Consider the following 20,487-nt stretch of genomic DNA (forward strand, 5'->3'; position numbering starts at 1 on the left):
CCCCCGGAGACCCTCCTGTCCCCATGCTGACGATGCCGCCGACGCCCCAACCTGCATCCAACGCCACCTGAGTTACAGTCACCTACCCAAGAGCTGTCTCTGTGACTGAGCCTTGTAGTCACCGATCATTCCTCATGATCGCTTCACGTTCTTCAGGACCACAGACCATTTCACATGTTAGTGATCCCCTGCAGAGGCTCTTTGTTTCTTAAATATTTTAGCGTTGCCTTTTGGAGGATTTCTCACGCACAGATGTGATTACACAAACTAGAGGCTTGGCTGATAAGAGGTTAGTAAGTGATTTATAGGTCGTAGGAGTACATTACAATACAAAGGTGTTATTAGCATATCAGAAACAAGTTAGAGGTAACTTTTTAACTCAGTTGACTCTTACCAGGTTTGAAGAGCTGACCAGACATTCATGTGCACCCATCACTCAATCTTTAAAATCTATTTAGAAATACAGTATTAGTAAAAAAAATACAGGTATGCTTGGACAAGGCAAGGGCACGCTTTAGAAATCCATTCCTCCACAACATGCTCACAAGTCACATCTGCTAATTCATACAGTATTATGACCTGCACTGTGCAGATGGGAAACTGAGGCACGGAGAAACACATTCACTAGGCACATTGATAAGAGAGCCAAAAGCACTTACAGCCTCAGTGTGATACATGAACCACCAGATCTCCTCCCTACCATCTTCATTTTTGCTATTGATGCTTTCTTTTCCACGAAGAAAACCAGTATGAAGCACCACTGCAGCAGAACTGAACAAACCCGTTACGAGAGATACTGCAAGACGTCAGCTCCAGGGAACATCACCATCGGGTTCTAGGTGGAAGGCAGGCCTTAACAATTTTCCCAAATCTTTCTGCAGATCTCCCTCCATAGTCACAGACCGTTCCTGCATCAACCTGCCATTGCCTTATGCTCCTGGCCTAACCAAGCAGTTTCTGAGATTTACTTGCTTCCACTCAGCAGGGACGCAAACAGTACAAAAGCACACACGCAAAGGGGTGTAAACCAGTAGGCGGATCCTGTGCAGAGCCCAGGGTGCTGCAGTGGGGCAGGAGCGTGCACTCGCCTCACCAAGCTGCTGCGATTCCGGCATTGCCACAACCTGAGGCTGGTGAGACGCCGCAGAGGGCAGAGCCACCTTCCCACGTGGACTTGGCGTTCAAGGTTTTCTCTCAGAAGGCACTAGGATGGGGCTGTTCCATAGCTGTACTTCTACAAAGGAACCGGAGGTCCTCAGGTGTAATACCAAGATGATTTTTTTGCTGTCCAAATGCTCCCTAGACTGGTCAGAGGCCAATCAATTGCATTGGCATTGGCAATAACCTAGTGGTCTTGTAGAGAGGTTCCATCTACAGAAATTATCTGTGGCTCGTGAATCACAGCAGCTGAAGTGAAAAAATCACAGGTTGTGTGCCCAGTGCTATTCTGCTGGCAATTTCTGAGCAGCGCAGTGGCCCTGGGTCTGTGCACAGGAATAAAAAAGTAGTTTAATACAAAAATAGAGCTTTAAGAATACCACAATGTGACAAGGCTTGCGGCTCTGAAATATCTAACACATTTAAGAACTGCATTTTCCAGGAAATTTTTCAGTTAGAGAACTTCAGGAAAACTATTTTTCAAAGCCTGGAATAATACATGTACACGTAGCAACAACATAGGAGAAAGGGAGGAAGATTTTCTAGTGTGCACTTAAGTTTGCAAGATTGTCATTCCAGTGTATTAAAGTTCGTTTTGCACGTTACAATTCTTTCTTGGCAAAAGCATAGTTGCAGCAGCATGTTTTCCTCTTTATGCCAAAGTTTCATACAAAATTATTATTCTCAAGTAAGTCTCAAAAACTGAAGAGCGGATTCTGGAGTGTGACTGAACTGAGACTAGTCCTGCGCCCGCAGAATACTTCGTTCACACCGGATCACTAAAAATAGAGATTTCAGTAGAAATTCTTGTATGCTGTATATGTTCTAGTCAGTTTATAATTCTTGGCAGACTTGGTAACTCAGATTACCTAAAAAATACCCATTTGAATTTTCTTAATATTTTAAAAGATTTTTTTATACTCTCATCTCAGTTCTCTTGCCTTTCTGTGAGTGGTTTTATCTCAACAGGACTATTCAGTATTGAAAAGCACCTGGCATAATGTAATATCAAGTTCCAGTAGTGTTTTCAAACTAGTTGCACCTCTTCAGTATATGCTTGCCATTCATATTGTTTATATCCGTTCAGCAAATGAGATATGAGACTTACACACTCCTGGCACTCATGTTTCAGTACCAAAACCATGCAATCCGCTCAGACGCTGGTACCTGTAGTTCAACATGTCTTTCTTGCAAAGTTCCTTAAGAAAGGTAGTGTGTTAATCTGCAATGGTCACTCTGATGTCAATTTTCAAGAGCTGATTTCCTTGGCTCAAAATTTCCCCTTCGGAGGAGCTTTAATTCTCTCAGTTCTTGTGGCTGTAAACTCTGGTCCACACCAGGAGTTAGCTTGTAATTTAAAGGAGATTCAATATAACCATTTCTATACAGACAAACCCGCTTGCAGAATTCAAAGGTGCTAAACATAACACCGAAGTACGGGACAATCTGATAAAGTTAAAAAAAAGAGAAACAAACAACAAACCACAACATAAGATAAAACCACAGTATCAGACTCACTAGTAGCATTTTTAGTTCAGATGTTTTAAAAAAGGAAGTTTCTAGGATTAAATCTGATCTGCTAATAGAGTTGTGCCCATTTATATAAAATCAAAGTCTCACCTCAAACTAGGCTGGTACCTGCAGCATGCCTAAAGTAGCAGTTCCTTATTGGTACCTAACTAACCATAACAATATTGCCAGGAACAAGGTCTGTGCTAGTCTATACATTATCACATCTTGTCAAATACCTAAGCAAATCCTAAACAACCTCAGCAAATCCTGGAAGGAAGTATACATACAGCAGAGAGACTGAACAATTTTCTTCTTTAGCCCCCTGCAGAATCTGCAGCTCCGGTGCCATGTGGCTTTATGCCAGGCAAGGTGGGGCCAGGCACAGGCCAGCCATCCCAATCAATCACATTGTCACTCAATTACCACTCATTAGCTGAGCTATAGTACTCCATGTAGGTAATCCTCACCACAGCACTATAAAGTGTATTTATGTAAATTAAATTATTTTCTGTTTAAGCTACTGAGCTTTATTCCTTGCTTTCAACTCAGCAAGGACTGAGTAACCGATATACATGCATTAAAGAGCTGACTTCTGGAGAGGTGGCTTTTACAAATGCAAATTTCCTTACAGCTCAGTACAACATAGCAAATTACTGGAGCTCAGCTGAGAAGTAGAACTCGTTTAGCTGTCCTAAGTGGATCACTTGGAATCCCCCATCCATACCCTACCCTGTGTGTTAGCAGCACTCCCTTCTCTAAGGACATCCATTCAAATGAACTTGAAAGTAGGGACATCTAGAAGCCCAACTTAGATCTGGGGAAATACGACCAAACCAGGTTCCGAAGCCGGTTTATAATCTGCCTGAGGTTATACCTGCTCTATCACTGACTCTGTTGTCTACAACCTGCTAATAAGTACAGAGGCATGTCAAGCTTTATAACCCTAACTGTCCAAAAGCCTGTTGTGATTACTCCAGGATAGTCTTTGACTGGGATGAAAGCAAAACCTCACCTTGAGCAGACTGGGTGTGAGCCCACTCCAAAGTCCAAGCACACCTTTGTTCTTCACAGTTTGTCGAAAACAGTCAGTCATGCCAGTAAAATAGATATCAACTGCTCCATAGTGGGGAAGCCAAGGGCTCTGGGCCTGTTCCAAGAGACACCCAAGGGGATTTAGAATGTGCAAAGGAAAATCAAAGTAATTAAAGATAATTACATTCTCCATTCTGGTTCATAAGGAACACTAAGTGTCAGGCTTCAACAGACTGATCTGTCCACACAAAAGAATCAGCTATTTTGCCTTGAAACACAAACTAAAAAGGGAGGGAATTCACTCTCTGATAGGTACAACAGAGAGCAGTAATTCACACAGCACCTCGCTTTGTGCCATGTCACTGCTAGAAACAAATCCCACCCTTGTGAAGACCAAGCATCTGAACTAGAGCTGTGTAATGCACCATCTCCACGCCTGCCAGCTGCTCAGGTTCGGTGAGAGGTATTGCACGTCACCGGCAGCGGAGCACCTACGAGAGGGAAGCTCGGGGCTGGCCCAGGTGCCACACTGCCTCTCTTTTATTCCGATCCAAACAGAAGAGCTTGCTGGCTCGAATCTGGCTGCTGAGGCTTTGTCCACATTGCAACACGGAGGGTGAACTGTACTGTGGGTTGAACAGCAGCAGCGCAGCAGAAATGGAAGAAGAGAGATTTCATCCCAGGCCGTACAAGCTTACCAAGGGCTGAAGGTGAACAGTTGGTGCCCGTGCTCCCATGTTTTTGCTACATGGACAGTTGATCTGGACCGGCTACGGTTAGCTTGAGAGCATCCTTCTGGACTTCCAACTGCACTACAGACAGTGTCTATGCATGTGGAAGAAGTGTAGTGGGTCATTTTTAACAGCAAAATCCTTCCTTCATTAATCTCCTACTGCGTTAGCACAGACAGGATAACCTGCCCTTGAATAATCCCATCCTCACCCATCTGTGCACATGCAGCCATGGGTTTATTTCACATGAGCAAATCAGGGTTTCACTCAACACATGGCAAGTGATAACTTCTCACTCGGGAGTGTCTGGGGACCCCAGAACACCAGCTGATGATTTGTGCAAGCTGATCACCACAGGGCAGAAGTTTGACAGAAATGAGACCTGTACAAGTTACCAGATTGGTGGCTACGGATACGTTATCCCTCATAGATCTGAAACACCATGTAGTGCAGCATTTTTTCCCATCCTTGCCCAGACTAACCTACAGCTTCCTAGAGGTGCTAAGCTAAGCCTATAACCAGCCTCTCATAAATCAACAAGTGGTGATGACGTTTTCTAGATGCCTCAGCTATAGCATTTCAAATACTTGGCAACTTAGATGCTGGAAATGCAAACAGATCAAAACTCACATTCCAGGTATATAAGAAAAGTTGCTAACAAATAGTTTTAATACTGTTGCATTCCCTTGTATTTCTGGCAAATCTGCTGCTAATTTAGAAGCTAACAAAAAAACCCTAATCACATCACACAATAACTACATAGTCTTCTTTATCTACAAAAGAAAATCACATATGACTTTTTTCTCACTTTTTGGTGTATGATTGAAATGTATGTGAAATACTTCTGATGGCAGGTAACAGGTAAAACCATACAGTTTCCTTTTGACAGCGCTTTGGGAGGTGATTTTAGGAAAGCAGCTGTCTGCACTTAGAAAGAAGACAAGAGGCTTCCACCATAACCTCATCTGTTATCTTCTGGATCCCCTTTATCACATCCTGGCTCTTTTACCCCAGACAAGAGTAAGGCTAAGGATTTAGTCTATGACCTTTTATGCTTCAAAGAGAAGTACTTGTTTTCCTTCCAGCTTTCTCAACAATGTACCCAATTTGTGAGAGAGCAATCACGTTTGTGGGGGAGAAACTTTCAACTGTTCTAATTGTTCATCCCTTTTGTGTCTACATTGACCTTGCTAACTCCATGGGGCTACAGCTGTTTCCGTAATTCCTAACTTTGATGCAAGCTCCCACAGCTTCCTCTTTTCAGACTCAGAGAGGCAGACACTACGGGATTTTACTGCTGTGATTTCACAGTATTATCAGCCCTGTCTTTGCAGATAGTTCAAGCCAATGGAGCTAGTCTGGGCCAAGGATCATGCATATTCGCTCATTCGCTACAAGAAGCTTGGCTCTGTTACTTAAGGGGTTTAAAAAGCAATAGCTAAATCCAATAGTGAGCAAGAGAGAAATATGTTTTTCAGCCTTAATCCACAGTATTTGAGAAACTCTTGCACAAGGATTCTCCTGACTGTACTGCAGATGTTGAGTGCTGCAACTGAGACTTCAGGTACTGGTTTGACTAAGAATGGTGATATTAGCCCCTGGGATGCTCGGAACAGCACTCAGATGAAGCAAGCATCCTTAAAATATGCAGCCACAGGAGAGCTGGATTTAAAACCCTGTTCCGCCTTCTGGACTGTCAGCCAGCTTCCACAAGCTTTCGTGGTATAGCAAGTTAAGAGACAGCTAAGCAGTGAAGAGAGACAAGTTTCTAAAATGCTTCAGGAAAGCAGGGATGCTGTTAACATGTGATTGCCTTCCATTTTAATTCCTTTGTGGCAGGCAGGGCATGACCTGCCAGAATTAACTGCATGGGTTTGACTTAATCTCCTTCATCACTGTATACACTGCAAAGGCACATATCAAAGGGGTTTGATTACAGCACTGCCTGCAACGCCAAGGCAGGCGACAAGCACACTGCAGGTTTCAGTAAGGTTCCACATGCAGTAATCACACCCAGAAGACAGTAAAAAAGGAGTAAGAAAGTCAAATCCCCAGATTTTTAATTCGCCCACAGACATGGACCTCTTAAGAGATTTACTGGAAGATTATTTATAGTAACATTCAACTTGGGTACAGGCATTTTCAAGATTTCAGTCTGTGAGGTGAAATGTGCTTTGCTAGTCTTTCTGCTTTATGGGAGCAGTACAACACTAGGATCCTACACACAGTATTTAAATAATAACTGTCCACAGAATCTCAGAATCACCTACTGCAAAAGGAGAACTAAAAGCTATACCAATAAGTAGTTAAAACTTCGATATTTTGGAACACATTTAAACAAAGTTAAAGTGCATTAATAAAAGAAAAATCAGGAAGGCATTTCATTTGGCACTGGTTTTAAAGAAAAAAAAAAACAGCTGTGGGTTTTGAGAGGTTCTGCATCATCTAAGTATGTCTACAAGACCACAATCCTCACAACTGCCCTGTGGTGCCAGAGCCAGAAAACAGAAGCAACAAAACAGATCAAACTCGTTTCTCCACCTTTCTTGCAGAAACCTACTATGACACACAAACCAAACAGCTAATCTCATAACAAAATGATCAGGTTTATGACAGAGACATTGCACATCCTACCCCTCAAAGCAGCTTGAAGTCCTTTCTTTGGACACCCCTTGACACTCTGGGCTGCTGCATGGAAACCTGTTTGTTACGTACATTTTGAAAGACGTCCTTCCCCCCGCAGTCTCACACTGCAGAAGGCTGGAGATACAGCACAGCTCGCTGCGCTGGTAACACAGTGCCAAGTTGTTAGTCATAGCAGTAGTGGGGCTAAGTTGCTAATCTTTTTACCTCTAATGGACAATGGGTTCTTTAAATGATTAAAGCACATCAAAGGGAGAGTTGGCTCCATTTGGTTTCTTGCAAACGTAGTCTTTTAGTATGCAGAGGCCAACAAGTCTACTAAGTCACTGTGATAAATCCCAAAGTTAGCACTCTGCTCTATTTTGACAATCTAAACCCAAGATAGCCATGTATTTAAAAAAAAAACAAACCACAACCCTCACCTACCTACAACTAACCTTTTTTCAATACAAACAAAATATTTAAATAAGGGTGAAGCCTCATGACAAAATTCAAGTTAGTTGTTGAAGTTAATTGTTACCTGAAGACTCTTCACCACCTCTCACACTGCCTGCATCACGAGGTGACTGCCAAAACCAACGCAGTCCCATTTTAGGAACTAAGCTCACAGATTATTACGAAGATTTCCCCTTCAATGGCCTCCCCTAGCCCCTCTCCTCTTCCTCCAAGTGAAGGATGAGTGTAGTTCACCACAGCTGCAGTGGGAAACATGTCCATCAGAAGATCAATCATTTGAACCTTTCCAAGGCTCACAGCAGCCACACAGGGATCAAGCAGAGGCTTCTGGGTCAGGAAATGTCAGACACGGTGTTTTGGCCACTTGAGCCGGTACAAAACTTCAAGGCATTTTGGTTTTCAACTATCTGAATTTAGAGGTATCAGAAACTATTTGGAAATATTTCCCTCTCAATTCCTGCACCTTTTCCCCCCCTTTCCCTATATATAAAGTTTGTTGGCGCAAAGATTTACTATTTATTTATGTTTTGCGTATGCAGTACTGTTGGCACAGAGTATGAAAGATCAGGTAACAGCAAATAGCTGCCATAGGTGGTATGATACCCTGATGGCAGATACAATAAAACTGCTTGTTATTTATGTATTTTCAACAGACTCAGGTGTCCTACACTTCTGATCAGTTTAAAAAAAAAAAAAAAAGTACAGGAAGACACTTTACAGCACAGCTCAAGAGTTCATGCTCTTAATCTGGAAGCTAAAATAAGAAATCTTTGCAGTCTGGGTTAATAAGGACACATGCAAGGCAAGCGTAACTGTAATACAAAGGAAACTTGAAGGACAAAGATTGCATTTTTCATTCAAGCGAATGCCACTACTGCCAACAGAAACTTTGCTCTAGTGAAGGATGAATGCTTGCAGGAGTATTTCATTCCACTCAAACAAGAAAGGATTAAAATACAAATAAGTATTAATATTGGGGCAAAAAAAGCATGCACTCCCTTGGGCTAATCAACCCTTTCTTGTGGAGAACAGCCTGTAGTGATTGTCTGTACAAGGACCCTGTAGTCATTGTCTTTTCTGTGTCAGTGGTTTGGTAACATTGACGTACCCCTGGCTCAAGTCTACCAAAGGTATTCAGGCATGCAGGATGGCAAACGATGACAGGCTCTCAGGAGGCAATGGGTTCCAGAGCTGCACAGCTGACCTCCAGCTTCCTGCATTCTAGGAATGTGTTGTCCTTCCCCCTGTAACCTGAACCAGCGGCCAAACCATCTCGCCTTTTTGAGATCAATGGCACTGAATGAGCAAAATGTCTTACTGCTTGCTCATAAGCTTGACTCTTTGCTTCAAATGCATTATGGCCAGGCCTGTTGTACCCTGAGGCTTCACGGTTTGTTGCAGAATCCCTGCTTTGCTCCCAAATCTAAGCTTTCCCTGCTTTTAACACTTACCATATGAAGAAATCTTTGATAGGGAATATAGAGGTGTTTTTCCTCAAGGCAGTGCAAAGAGCCTTGCATGGACACCTCTGGGTGGTTTCCAAATACATCCCGATGGTTTAGCTCAACCCTTACAAACGGGTGCACCACTGTCATGCACGTTAGCACCAGTTAATCTAATGGTGCACACCCGCAGGCAGACCAGCTTGGTCCCACATTTCATGCAGTGAATAGTAATGCTAGTTCCCACATCTCCTGCTGTCTGTGTAGGAACTGAGGAGAACATTACAGTTTTACGGGACTGGGGCTTTACAGAGGACGTATTTCCATTGGCCTTACATGGATGAGGTATGGAACTACACCAAAATAAATAAGATATAAAAGAGTGTCCATAAGCACGGAGAAATGGATACAAACCTCTAATCAGTACCGAAGCAAAATTACTTGTGTTTGGGGTAACGGCGTTAACTCTCACTCTGGAGGCATCACTGTCTCCCTGCTGGAAGTTATGTCTGTAACAGCTGTGTGCTCACAGCAGCGCACCCTAACCCATGTCAGGCCACACCAGCAGGTGAGCTTACCGAGTTTAAAAAGGTGGCAGAGTTAACCCAAAGCAGATTAAAGAGCTCTCACCGACACCACACTGATCATGGAGCTGCAGAGGCTGTAAGAAGCTGGTGGCTGTGCTCAGCTGGCAACACCGAATCTGGGACTGGGAGCATGGCAGCTGCTTCAGCGTCGGGGAAAATCATTCAGAGGAAATTGCTTTCTGCCCTCCCTCAGACTTCCTGCATTTCAAATGGGTACAGCCTGTTTTTCTGCTTCTCTTCAGCAGACCACTGTGCTGCAGTGCTAAGCTACTGCTGTAATCTCCCTCAGAGCAAGTATGACATACTTACCACACCACACAGCTCCTTGGATAAATAGGGTTAAAGAACAGTAGACGTAGCACGAGCTGTCACAACGCAGATGCGGCTGTTAGATCAGCCTATTTCTGCTTCTGATTCTTGATTTACGATCTCTCCCTCTTATCCAGGTTTTTTCACTAGCACTGTCCTGTGTTTCAATTTCACAGGCAGGCAGTCTTCATGACTCGCTCCTGTGGAAGTCTGGACATCTAAGAAAAATGCTTCTGAAATTTATTCAGATGCACAAAAGCCAATTTTGGCTATTACAGAAGACAAAGCCCATCACTTACTGGATCAAGTACTTCCCAAAGCAGCACGGCACTATTCCACAACAGCCTCAGGGGAAGTGATATAAAATATCTTTATAGCAACATCAACATAAACTAAAAAATGTGTGTAGATCAAAGCATTTAGACATCGGGATAAATAGAAGGAAGGGATTTTACCAAACTCAGAATCTATTACCTATTTTAGTAATAATTAGAGGAGCCAAGGTTGGTCCCAAGCTCAAGTACCAGCCAGGGCATGGGATACCTGAACCTCAGCAGCAAGAAGATTATAGGGAGAAGTAAAAAAAAGTAAGAACTCACACTGCAGCCTCTCCCTCAGGTGAAATACTTTTGAAATTTCATCTCTATCTCTGCACTGTTTTTCATAAAATATGAATTCCTCTGTCAAGTTTAGTTGAAGTGGGACAGCAGGATCAAGAGTTACTGGGTGCAAGGAGAGAGAGCTAGGAACCATAAGCCTTACTTCCACAGGAAATAAGACTATAGTAGTAATATTACTCATTATTTGTTTCCACGCTATGGAATGTACCACTCTGTGTGGTCAAATGGTTCCATCCCTGACAATTTTCAAGGCTCAGGCTCCTACTATTAAAGGGTCTCCCTGCATGAGAGCACGTATGCTTTTGAGATGTCGTGTGAACCACATGACCCAAATAGGATTTCTTATTTTTAAACCGGGTCGTGACTTCAATAACTTCCATATTCCCAGTTGACAAGAACACAGATCTCACAAACAGCAGGGATATCACAGCTTGAGAGTTTTCAGAGGCTGCCGTGCCAGCAGCAGTGACCATCTCCAACGACAGAGCACTCTTTGCAACTTACTCATGTTTAAGCAATGCAGAAGTGCCTTCTCATTTCAGCAGGGAGAAGGCGCTTTTCTAATGAACATGTATCATTTTCTCTTCTAAAGCTTTGTTTATAACCCAGCCACATGGTTCTTCCTAAACTGATTTTTATCATGCAAGGAACATAGGTAGGGGACGATTTTTAAATAAATACTTAAATAACTTGACTACTTTTAAAGAGACACTTCAATATCTCCTTTAATTGACAAGAGCACACCAGATTGCATTTACTTTAAACAGGCTACCTCACAAAGGAAATGTCTGCTTAGTTTTCTCCAGGTTACTAAGAACTCATAGCATTTACATCATTTACAACAGATTTCACACTTGCACAGTATATGGTATTCCAAAGAACCAAAAAACCCCACCAAAACAACCCAAACCAACCTATTGCAGATTTATAGGCAGCCAAGGGCTAACTGATTCACATTTGTCACCGCAAAGAGGCCGCTTCTTGAGCAATTTATGGCAAGAGCCCACACTAGGCAAGAACAGTCAACCTGTTTGGTTTTGACAGTAGAGGGAATTCAAAGCCTATACTTTAAAAGAGAAAGATCATTACTGGACAACACTTTCTCCAGAGAGAAGACTTCACAACTTGAGAAGGCGGTGCAGTCGACACCAAAACTGTGCTGAATCCTACAGCATACTGAAATATGTTTATTCTACATTAGAAGGGTTTGATGGTAAAGCTGTACCTGAGCAGCACTTACTAGGGCAAAGGAGAGTTTCAGAGAAGTCTCAGAAATTACAACATACCGTAAAAATATGAGGACAGCACTGAGCTTCTGCAAATCCTGAAGTTTGTTCACATAAGCAGGTGAGGTATAACTACAGTCATCAGAGTATCTGTGAAACTTTAGGCTCATCTTTATGCATTTCACCGAACAAAACTACCAATGTCACACATCAGCTTGGAATGAAGGCTGAGAAGCGCCAGCCAGGGGTATCTGAGCCTACCTCTGACGGTCACATGTACAGAGGGAAACGCCAAACTTGGGTATTAGGTTTGCCCTGACCATTTGCGTGTTTCTAGATTTTCAGTTCTACATGTAGCCTGGGATCGGTGTCACTCTAATAATAATGCTCTGTACGGCATGTAACAGCTCTAAATTCATCTTCCCGTACTGAAATGCCAGAGCTCAGTCCAATAGGCACTTATGAAGGTCATCACAGGCAAAAAGATGATGTGGGGAAGTGGAAACATATTACCAGTGCTTCTCTTAGACCTGGACCCATTCACAAGCAAGTATTTCCCTGGTTAAGTTTACAAAAAAAACTTAGAAAAAAAAAAAGACAAAAAAAAGAGTTTTCTTGTATGCAGCTCTGCAAGGTAGAAGTGCAGTAGTTGTATATTGCTTAGATACTGAATTTAATGACGAACATGATACTGTGAGGTAAGGAAGGAAAGCCAAGAATAACAGTCGGAAGGACATAAAGATCAGTAAATTTTTGTTCAGAAGCTGATATAGTGTAAGAGTGAGTCAGGAAAGCATTTGACATAGAACATCCCTTTAAATAACCCTCGCCTTCACTAATCCCATTCTACAGATGCACAACAAAAGCCATATTTCCATGCCGAAACATGCATACAGTACCTCTTAATTCTCTAACATGCCAATCAGGAGCAAAGTGAAAAGAGGAAGACAAAGGAATAAAATTAGGATAAGCACAACATGTAGGACTCATATTCAGTAAGACTTGCTCATATTATTTAACATTTCTTTTAAGAAAAACATTGAAGTATATTTAGCAAATGCAGTACCTTTGTTAAAAAAAAAAGTAAACATGATAAAGATAATTCTAACAGCAGGGGGGAAGAAGCCATGGTTACAGAGCAAATCTGACATCATAAATCATCACCAGAACACAGAGGAAGAATTGTTCACTGACAGTCAGCTCCTACTCCCACAGATGTCAGTGACAGAAGTTGCTGATGTCAGAAGTGTAGGATTCAGATATGTAAAATGAGAAAGAATGAGACAAAATTATTACAACTGAGATTAAAAATAACACCTTATCTTTCCCCCCATAGCAGAATTCACTCTGTTGCTGGCGCAAACAATTCAAGAATTGTCTAGATGAGGAAATGGACGGAGCTAACTCTTCCAAGACTGTGTAGTATGCCAGGTAAAGATCTGAACTGGAAATTTTGGTCTCAGGTTTGTGCTCCATCCCAGAATCAGAGAAAACAGCCTTATGTCCTAATTCCTCACCTCAGTTTTTGAAGCTCCTTAGATTGCCCTAGAACTTCCTGGCTCCCCATCACCAATAGGTTCACTGAAAAAGTCTTCTTTGGCAATACCTTACCCCTGTCTCTGAGATCAGTGGGACAGAAGGGAACGGAGGAACGTGATACTGACCTCCACAACATGCTGGGTTCCTCTTCATACACCAAACTAGTGTTTGTTGCTTCAAAACAAAGCCAGAACTGCAGAGCACTCACACCAGACCCAGGGTAGCTGAAGGCTTTGGTACACCTCTCTCTCTGACAGCTAGAAAGGGGAATCACTGAACAGAGGCTGATCAAAACATGACATCTGAGAAAAACTGTCATGAGAAGGATCTGCTCCCCTGTTTGCTACAGAACACTGCAATGTCCTGAAGCTCTTTTTTCCCCTTCTTTATTCTCCCTGTTTCTAGGTTCCTTTGCACGATACCCTTCCTAGTGCTGCCCTAGACATTTCTCTCTTCTGACCACAACCCTGCAAACTGCCTGGGCCACTAAGTAAGCACAAAGCAAAGCTGATCACTGCAGCCTGGGCCATTCCCTGGTGCTAACTGTAAATATAAAACTTGGGTGACCTTACACGAGTTCCAGTGAGCTTTTAGTATTACCTTGGGTGTGATTTTCAATAGGCCTCTCCTTTGGACCAGCCTCCCTGACTTATGTCACTCCCAGTACCAAACAATTTACGTGCTTTCACGCCTAGGCACGTAGTTCTTCTGGAACACCTTTGCCTTCTCCCATGCCCTCAGAATAAATCGCTGAACAGCAGGTGCTTCTTTAAGCTTGAAAAATCACTATTCAGTTGTTGCAACGCATCTATGAGGAAAAAACCTCACCTCTCATATTAAGCTTTTTTTCCTTCCAAAGTATTTTTAGCATATCCACTTCCTACATATTTAGGCAATAAATCCAGTTCCCTTCTTATTTCTGCAAGTGCCAGAGGTTTTAAACATCCCTTTGGTGAAAGAGTACAACCTAGTGGCAGGAAGACGAAAGGTGGCCTGTTCCACTCTACTTGGCTGTCAAGACAAAGCTTGACACAGAACTTAACATCACACCAGTGACAACTAAAGCTACTTTTGAACTGATTACAAAAAAACAACGTTCGAGTAACTGATGTATCAACAGAATATGTTAAAAGGGAAACAGCATGGTAAATGCCTTTCTTTTCTTCATTCTTTAGGGCAACAGTATTGCCACAAGCTTAGGGATGTAAAGAAAAAGAGGACTTTTAAGGGGCAATTGCTTTTCCTAAACGCGCTGATACTGCTGGAAAAAGGATCAAGTTTTCATGCCCAGAACCTCCTTCTCAACTGAGACACTGTATGAGATACCTGATGAAAAGGCTCAACTTAAAGCTTGACTTCAGGACACACCAGCTACATGAGCTGGTCTAGTAAGAGTCATTACTTCTCCTGCTGAGGTCCTCTGTTACGAGGTGGAGAGAGGGTAACAAAGGCTCCTGCACCACAGGAGCTGAGCCCTTCCTGAAAAAGGGAACCTGGGGAGCAGGAGAGCGCAATTTAGTTTCACTGACCTTTTGTGAGCTGGTCACATACCAACCAGGCTACCGCTTGAAGAAAGGGATGGGGACCTATATAATGCTGTTACACCAAACGACTGCTTTATTTACAAGATCACAAAAGCTTCCCACAAATCTGCATTCCCATGAACCAGGCTGAAAGAACAAATTCATACGTCTCAGTCAAAAAGTCACCAGTTGACAGCTATTCTCTGTCACTCTGCTGAAGAAGTTCTAATGAAAATTCAACGTCATCAAATTAATTATGTCAGTGAGGTGGAAATCGTGGGGTGATGGGGTTGTGGGGTTTTTTTGGTTTTTAAAGATCACTATTACTGAACTTTCAGGAGAAAGAATGAGCAAGATCATATAAAATGACACAGTAACTTGGTATCATAACTCTTGTGTTGCTGATTCTCCAGGAGAGCAGCAGCATCAGCAACCTGGAAGTCACTTGTTAACCAGTGGAGTCAGAAATAAGAACAAGAATAGTTCTGACCCTTCAGACTTGATACTTGTTGTGAAGGTTTCTTGTGGTTGCCAGTACATAGGTCAGGCAAAAATGGCAGGCATACAGGCTCTGAAAATTACATCGATCTCATTCATCCTGCCTACCACCAAGGGAACTGAATGCCTGTATTTGCCTGAAGGTTTGCCAGTTCTGAACTGTGAGAATTTGATGGAATTGCTATGAAGAAGAGAAGAAATAAAGCTAAAGACACAGAGTATGAGAGTATACATATATCCCATGATAGAATCTGAACCCAACTTAAAAGTGTGACAACACACTTGTAACAATAATTTTCAGATTTAAAAAAAAATAAATAAACTCACCAAAAAAAACTCCACAACCAACCTAAACAAAAGTCTCTATAGCCTACTGCTTAGAGAAATGAAGTGGCACTCATAATCATCCGGCTAGTCTCATCCCAAGCTCCTGCAACAAGCACCTATAAGGAAGCACTAGGAACATGAACGCTCTGTACCTGCATCTTCCTCTTGACAGTCTCAAAGGGGAAAGAAAGTGTCTGTGCCACAGCAGCTGCTACACAGCCATTTATGAAGTTCTGAAGAGGAGTGAAATGAACTATGGGTTCCCGCCAGATTTTGTCCAGATTGATGTAAACAAAGAAAGACCCTGCAGAAAATGGGACAGCACCTAGAAAGCAAACCAGACAGGTTTATATCAACACATTGTACACCAAAAAAACAGAGCTGCTCATCACATAACCTAGAAAGATGGGATGAACTACTGTCAGTTTACATCTTGTAATATTTTGAAGAACTTTACTTTTAGTTGCTGGTTTACCACCAGCCACCCATATTATAGCATCGAGATGTGCTGACAGGGACGTATATTTACATATTGAAATATGCACATAGTCAGAATTATTAACTGCTTTAGTCTCATGACAGGTCAGCACTTTCTCCAGGTTCCCTCTTCTGTGACAAGCTCTTTCTCTAGGTCAGCCCAGCCCCAGCAGTTGTACAAGAAAATAGAGTTGCCTCTTCAATCAAGCTAATGAGGGATACTTCTGTCCTCTTTTCAAAGAATCATAGAATTGTCAGGGTTGGAAGGGACCTTAAAGACCATCTAGTTTCAACCCCACATCTCCCACTAGACCAGGCTGCCCACAGTCCCACCCAGCCTGGCATTAAAAACTTCCAAGGACGGGTCTTCCATCACCTCTCTGGGCAACCTGTGCCAGTGTCTCACCACCCTCATGGTGAAGAACTTCTTCCTAATGTCCAACCTGAATTGATCCATCTCCAGTGTTAATCCATTCCCTCTAGTCACCCGACATCCTAAAAAGCCCCTCACCAGCTTTCTTGTAGGTCCCCTTAAGGTACTGGAAGGCCACAATAAGGGCTCCTCAGACCCTGCTTTTCCCCAGACTGAACAACCCCAACTCTCTCAGTCTGTCTTCATAGGAGAGATGCTCCAGCCCTCTAATCATCCTCATGGCCATTCGCTGGACACCCTCCAGCGCGTCCCTATCTTTCTTGTGCTGTGGGATCCAGAACTGGACGCAGCACTCCAGGTGGGGTCTCATGAGAGTGGAGTAGAGGGGGAAAATCACCTCCCTCGCCCTGCTGGTCATGCACCTCTTGATGCAGCCCAGGACATGATCGGCTTTCTGGGCTGCAAGTGCCACTGACGGCTCATGTTGAGCTTCTCGTCCACCAGTCCCCCCAAGTCCTTTTCTTCAGGGCTCCTCTCAAGTCAATCACTGTCCAGCCTGTATTGGTGCTTGAGACTGCCCCGACCCAAATGGAGGACCTTGCACTTGGTCTTGTTGAACTTCAGGAGGCTGGCATGGGCTTCGTTTCACACTCTCATCAATTTTATAGTGGGATTACACATTACTATCATGCATTTCCTATGTCATATTGTGAAAACTGACTCAAAATTAAATGGCATTTTTAAAAGCTATGGAGAGTAAACAAATAATTAGAAAGTCCTATCACAGAAAGAGTAAATATCACTAATCTTCACTTTTCACATCAGTTGTACATTACGGCTCATACTGGTTTCACTGAGCAGCTCTAGGGAGACACTCTCACAGCTAAGATGGGAATTAGGAACACTGTGTGTGCATATATATATACACATGCATTTTTTTTTTAAGAGTTAAACAGTGGAAACCTTGCGTCCAAGCACAGCTAGAAGGGAAAAAGCATTTTGTTGAACACATAACTGCACATAAAGCGCTACGCGCTTGGTCATACTTCAAAGCATAAACTGCAGCAGAGGTAATCAGTATATTGTTGTGCGATGTAAATCTACCTAACTTCTACAGAAGAGCTCAACTCTGCTATTGAAATCAAGTGAGCAAACGAATGCACTAAATAGCTGTAATAAACAAGGTGCAATGAGGTGATTTTCCCCATTGTTATTTTACCTAATATAGCCGGTGAAACGCCACGATAGAGTGCAAGGAATCCTTCTTGATGATAAATTTTGTAAAAAGCATGAAGAATTCCTTCATAAGACGGTTCCAGTCGGTTCTGCACAATGAGCCGTGTTTTAATTACGTCCGTGGGGTAAGTCACGATGGTTGCAACCATGCCAGCCAGACTTCCTGCCATGATGGCTCTCCAGTGGGAAATATGACCCAACTCATCCGTGAAAAGTATAACAAGTCTAGAGGAAACAAAAAAAAAAGCTAGTAATAACGATATAGCATGAACAAAACACGTGAAAAATTAAGGCAGATTTTTCTCAATGTAATTGTTTTTCTACCCGCAAGCCCCTTCAGCAGCAGGAGTTGAAACTTTAACATATTATTTCATTTAAGACCCTGCTATACCTAACATCACACGTGCATCAGAACCTCTCTAGAACAGAATGAGTGAATGGACAAACATGAGCAGAGTCCAAAAAATATGTCTAAGAGCCCAAAGAGATTTTGAGTAAATCCACGTCGCAAAGAAGCACAGAAATGCCAAAGTCAGAGTTAGCAGCTAAGCTAGGGACTGGAATATGTAACTCTGAAATGCAATTTGCTTTGACTTTAGTGTTACTGAGCTAAAATACTACCAGCACCTAAAAAAGCTTTGTTAGAGGCAGCTTGCACAGCTCCACCTGCACCACAGCTCCCAGCACAGACTAAGCTTACGTAGCTTGAGTTGTGGTACTGCGCTGGTGGTCCAGAGCAGCAATTCAACAGTGAAGAAGTCTTCAAAGATACAGAGATTACTTGTCCAAAAGATTTACTTGTTTGCTTTGCAAAAGACTTTTAAAGTGATTTTTAACCACAGAATTGTCATTTATATTTCCACCTATGGGACGAAAATTACCCTGACTTGAAACATGTCTGCAAGCAATTCTCTGATCATCAGTTAGAGGCATTGGTCCAACGCCCCAAAGTTATCGTGTAAGAAGAAATACATAGATAATGGCATCACAGGCCTTTTGAGAGTAAGAGAACCTTCCTCTGTTGCTCATGTTGGGACAGAAAGATCCTCAGCGACGATTCTCTAGAAAAGACTTATATCCAGGCACTACTGTGCTCAGGATGTGAGGTCTAAATTTGAAATTTTGAAATTGAAGCACAAAGTTTAAAAGGCTAACCTACAACTCAAGCATGTGTCATGCACAGGAAGACTTTTCTGTGAACACAGGGCACTCCTACATCAGGGAGAAGTGTCATGGAAGCAGCAAAAAGCAAATAAAAAGACCTTAGAGGAGAATCTTAGCTGGAGCTAAAGTATCTCATTATTTTATTTCGAAAGTATTAACTAAATGGTCTGAACAGTAGATTTATGTTTAAACTACACAATGCTACCACGTCCAGAACAAAAAAAAAAATTTGCAAAGATTTACAAGTCACTGCTTGCTCAGGTGTTTTTTTTCACATGAGCGTGCATTTTCTGCTGCGTGACAGATCCCTGCACCTACCTGTCTCACACCCTGGAGAGAGCCCCGAGCAGAAAGACTAGCGAAGCAGAAACAAAAGCGAACAGATTTTTTTTTTCTATGTGTCTTGTACAGTCCCAACAGTCCGATTTTCTTGTGTGTGCACAAACGCCTGGGGAGGGTGGGGGGGTGTCTCCAGGCCCTACTCAGAGCACATTAAAACTGCCACAAAGACAGAGCCTGCCTGCACACAGTAACCATGCAGCTAACCCCCCCTCGCCAGCCAGCTCTGCCCCTCCGGACCCATTCCTGGGGCTGCTGACTGTGCTCAGCCTCAGCCCTCCTGCAACCGGCATTACTATTTACTTAAGTTACCCTGTAACATGTCTCTTTTTGTGTTTCTTGCCTTTACACACATCATCCTCTCAGTTGAAAACACAATTAAAAAATCCACAAATAATGTACCAAGAAATAAACTCAGACAGTTTTGATTTCATTTCCTGGTAGCCTACTTCCACTTGTAATTCAAAAAAACCCACCACCCTATGAAAACTGGAGACAAGCTATACCTTTGCAAAGGGAGTATACTCTTTAAAGCTGAACCAACTACAAAGCCAGTCATTTTGCTCAAAATCAACTGGTTGATACTGGTGCAACACACTGACTCTTCTGGGACCTCTAAATTAAATTTAAATTGCTGGTTCTGCCTTCCCACTGCCATTACCCCTCCCTTCTTCTAACCGTAAGAAGGACACAACCAAGCTACCCAGTTCCAGGGTCGCTTCATCTTATCGCTTCCCGAGAGGCCGGGCAGAGCTGGCAGGATGATGACTCTTGCTCAACCAGGCGAGTGACAAACCCCAGCGCCTTGCGCAGCGTCAGCTCGGGTGGATTGGCCGGCGCGGGCTGAGCCCACACTTCTCTCCACCCAGCACAGCCCATGAACTGGAATAACCCATCGCCCAGCTGGGTGGAAATGTCAAGTGCATACCATGTGCGCCCAGCTGACCTTAATAAAAAAAAAAAAGAGAGAGACAGACAGAAACCCAACCCTGGAAGCGGCAAAACATGCCGGTGCGTGTGAAGAGTCGGGCGCTCCTTCCCCAGGCTGAGGGGGATCCCGGGGCAGAGCCCGGGCAGCGCTGGGTCGGTCCTGCTGCAGCGCTGCCGGGGTTAACTCACCCTAACGCCTACGGATTACCAGAACCGAGAGCTTAGAACAAACCAGGTCACGTATTGATTCGGAACTGATCAGATCTGTGCAGTAACTGCTACACAATAGGGAAAAGCTTCGAAGTACGATTCTGTTATTTCCTTTGATACAAACAGTACAAAGACCTGAGAGCGCACAGACGAAC

The 20,487-nt window shown here is 43.0% G+C and overlaps 1 protein-coding gene across 1 annotated transcript; it reads right to left on the reverse strand.

Moving 5' to 3' along the window:
- Positions 1–2,230: 2,230 nt before the first annotated feature.
- Positions 2,231–20,138, reverse strand: SLC25A43 (solute carrier family 25, member 43; the record flags this gene model as incomplete). Its single annotated transcript, XM_009872711.1, has 5 exons — positions 2,231–2,604; positions 3,683–3,817; positions 15,756–15,928; positions 17,673–17,914; positions 19,989–20,138. Coding segments are annotated over 5 exons (904 nt in total), but the record flags the coding sequence as incomplete, so codon positions are not given.
- Positions 20,139–20,487: the final 349 nt, after the last annotated feature.

Source organism: Apaloderma vittatum, unplaced genomic scaffold, assembly GCF_000703405.1.
Source record: "Apaloderma vittatum isolate BGI_N311 unplaced genomic scaffold, ASM70340v1 scaffold23457, whole genome shotgun sequence".
Lineage (NCBI taxonomy): Eukaryota > Metazoa > Chordata > Aves > Trogoniformes > Trogonidae > Apaloderma > Apaloderma vittatum.